Source organism: Augochlora pura, unplaced genomic scaffold, assembly GCF_028453695.1.
Source record: "Augochlora pura isolate Apur16 unplaced genomic scaffold, APUR_v2.2.1 APUR_unplaced_5617, whole genome shotgun sequence".
Lineage (NCBI taxonomy): Eukaryota > Metazoa > Arthropoda > Insecta > Hymenoptera > Halictidae > Augochlora > Augochlora pura.
Genome location: NW_027586101.1, coordinates 501 through 1,542, shown reverse-complemented (window position 1 = coordinate 1,542; position 1,042 = coordinate 501). Strand labels below are relative to the sequence as shown.

The following is a 1,042-nucleotide window of genomic DNA, read 5'->3' as shown; positions in this document are numbered from 1 at the left end:
AAGGCTAGAGTGACTTGTGTTCTCGTAAATAGTAACATCTTAAATCTGTTTTGCAATTTACGGTGAAATGGCCAGCCAAATACCAGAAGAGTTACATATCCGGCATTGTATCCTTTTTGAGTTTAGCAAGGTTATTAACGCAACGGTTGCTACCAAAAACATTTGCGATGTTTATCCAAACGCATTAAACGTTAGAAAATGCCAAAGATGGTTTTCTAAGTTTAAATCCGGTAATTTCGATCTTTCCAACTCGTATAGATCGGGAAGAACAACATCTTTAGACAATGACACGTTAAGGGCGCAGGTGGGAGCAAATCCATGTCAAACAATTGCGGAACTGCCAAACACTCTTAAACAACCTTGGTCAACCATCCAGGAACATTTAAACCAGATTGGTAAAGAAAGCAGAGCAGGTGTTTGGGTCTCGCATAATTTATCGGAAGAAAACAAAGCTAACCAATCCAGCACATGCAACTTATTGCTTTAGCGGCATCATACAGAAGCGTTTTTTGATAGTTTGATCACTGGGGATGAGAAATGGGTCCTGTATGATAACCCAAAACGCAAAAGGCAGCAGCTCTCTCCAAATAAATCGCCACGAAGTATAGCTAAGCCAGGTTGACACCCCAAAAAGGCGCTTTTGTGTGTATGGTGGAGTATTCGCGGGATTGTTCATTTTGAAGTGCTGAAAACTGGACAAACTGTGAATGCAGATCTTTACTGTGAACAGTTAGATCGAGTAAATCGATCTTTAATTGAAAAATATCCAGCGGTCGTCAACAGAGAAGGTGTTATTCTGCAACACGATAATGCAAGGCCGCGCTGTGCAAACCGAATCTTGCAAAAAATTAATGAATTTGGATAGGAGGTGTTGCCTCACCCACCATACTCACCCGATATTGGATTTTCATTTATTCCGATCGTTGCAACATTTTCTAAGTGGCAAAAAATTTGAAAATTCGAATGATGTCCAAAATGGAGTCTCCAGATATTTTGATAAAAAACCAATTGATTTTTATCGATCCAGCATTGACAATTTGCA

At 39.6% G+C, this 1,042-nt stretch overlaps 1 protein-coding gene across 1 annotated transcript; it reads left to right on the top strand.

Moving 5' to 3' along the window:
- Window positions 1-258: 258 nt before the first annotated feature.
- On the top strand, window positions 259-622 carry LOC144477963 (histone-lysine N-methyltransferase SETMAR-like; the record flags this gene model as incomplete). Its single annotated transcript, XM_078195689.1, has 2 exons — window positions 259-421; window positions 488-622. Coding segments are annotated over 2 exons (298 nt in total), but the record flags the coding sequence as incomplete, so codon positions are not given.
- Between the last annotated feature and the right edge of the window lie 420 nt (window positions 623-1,042).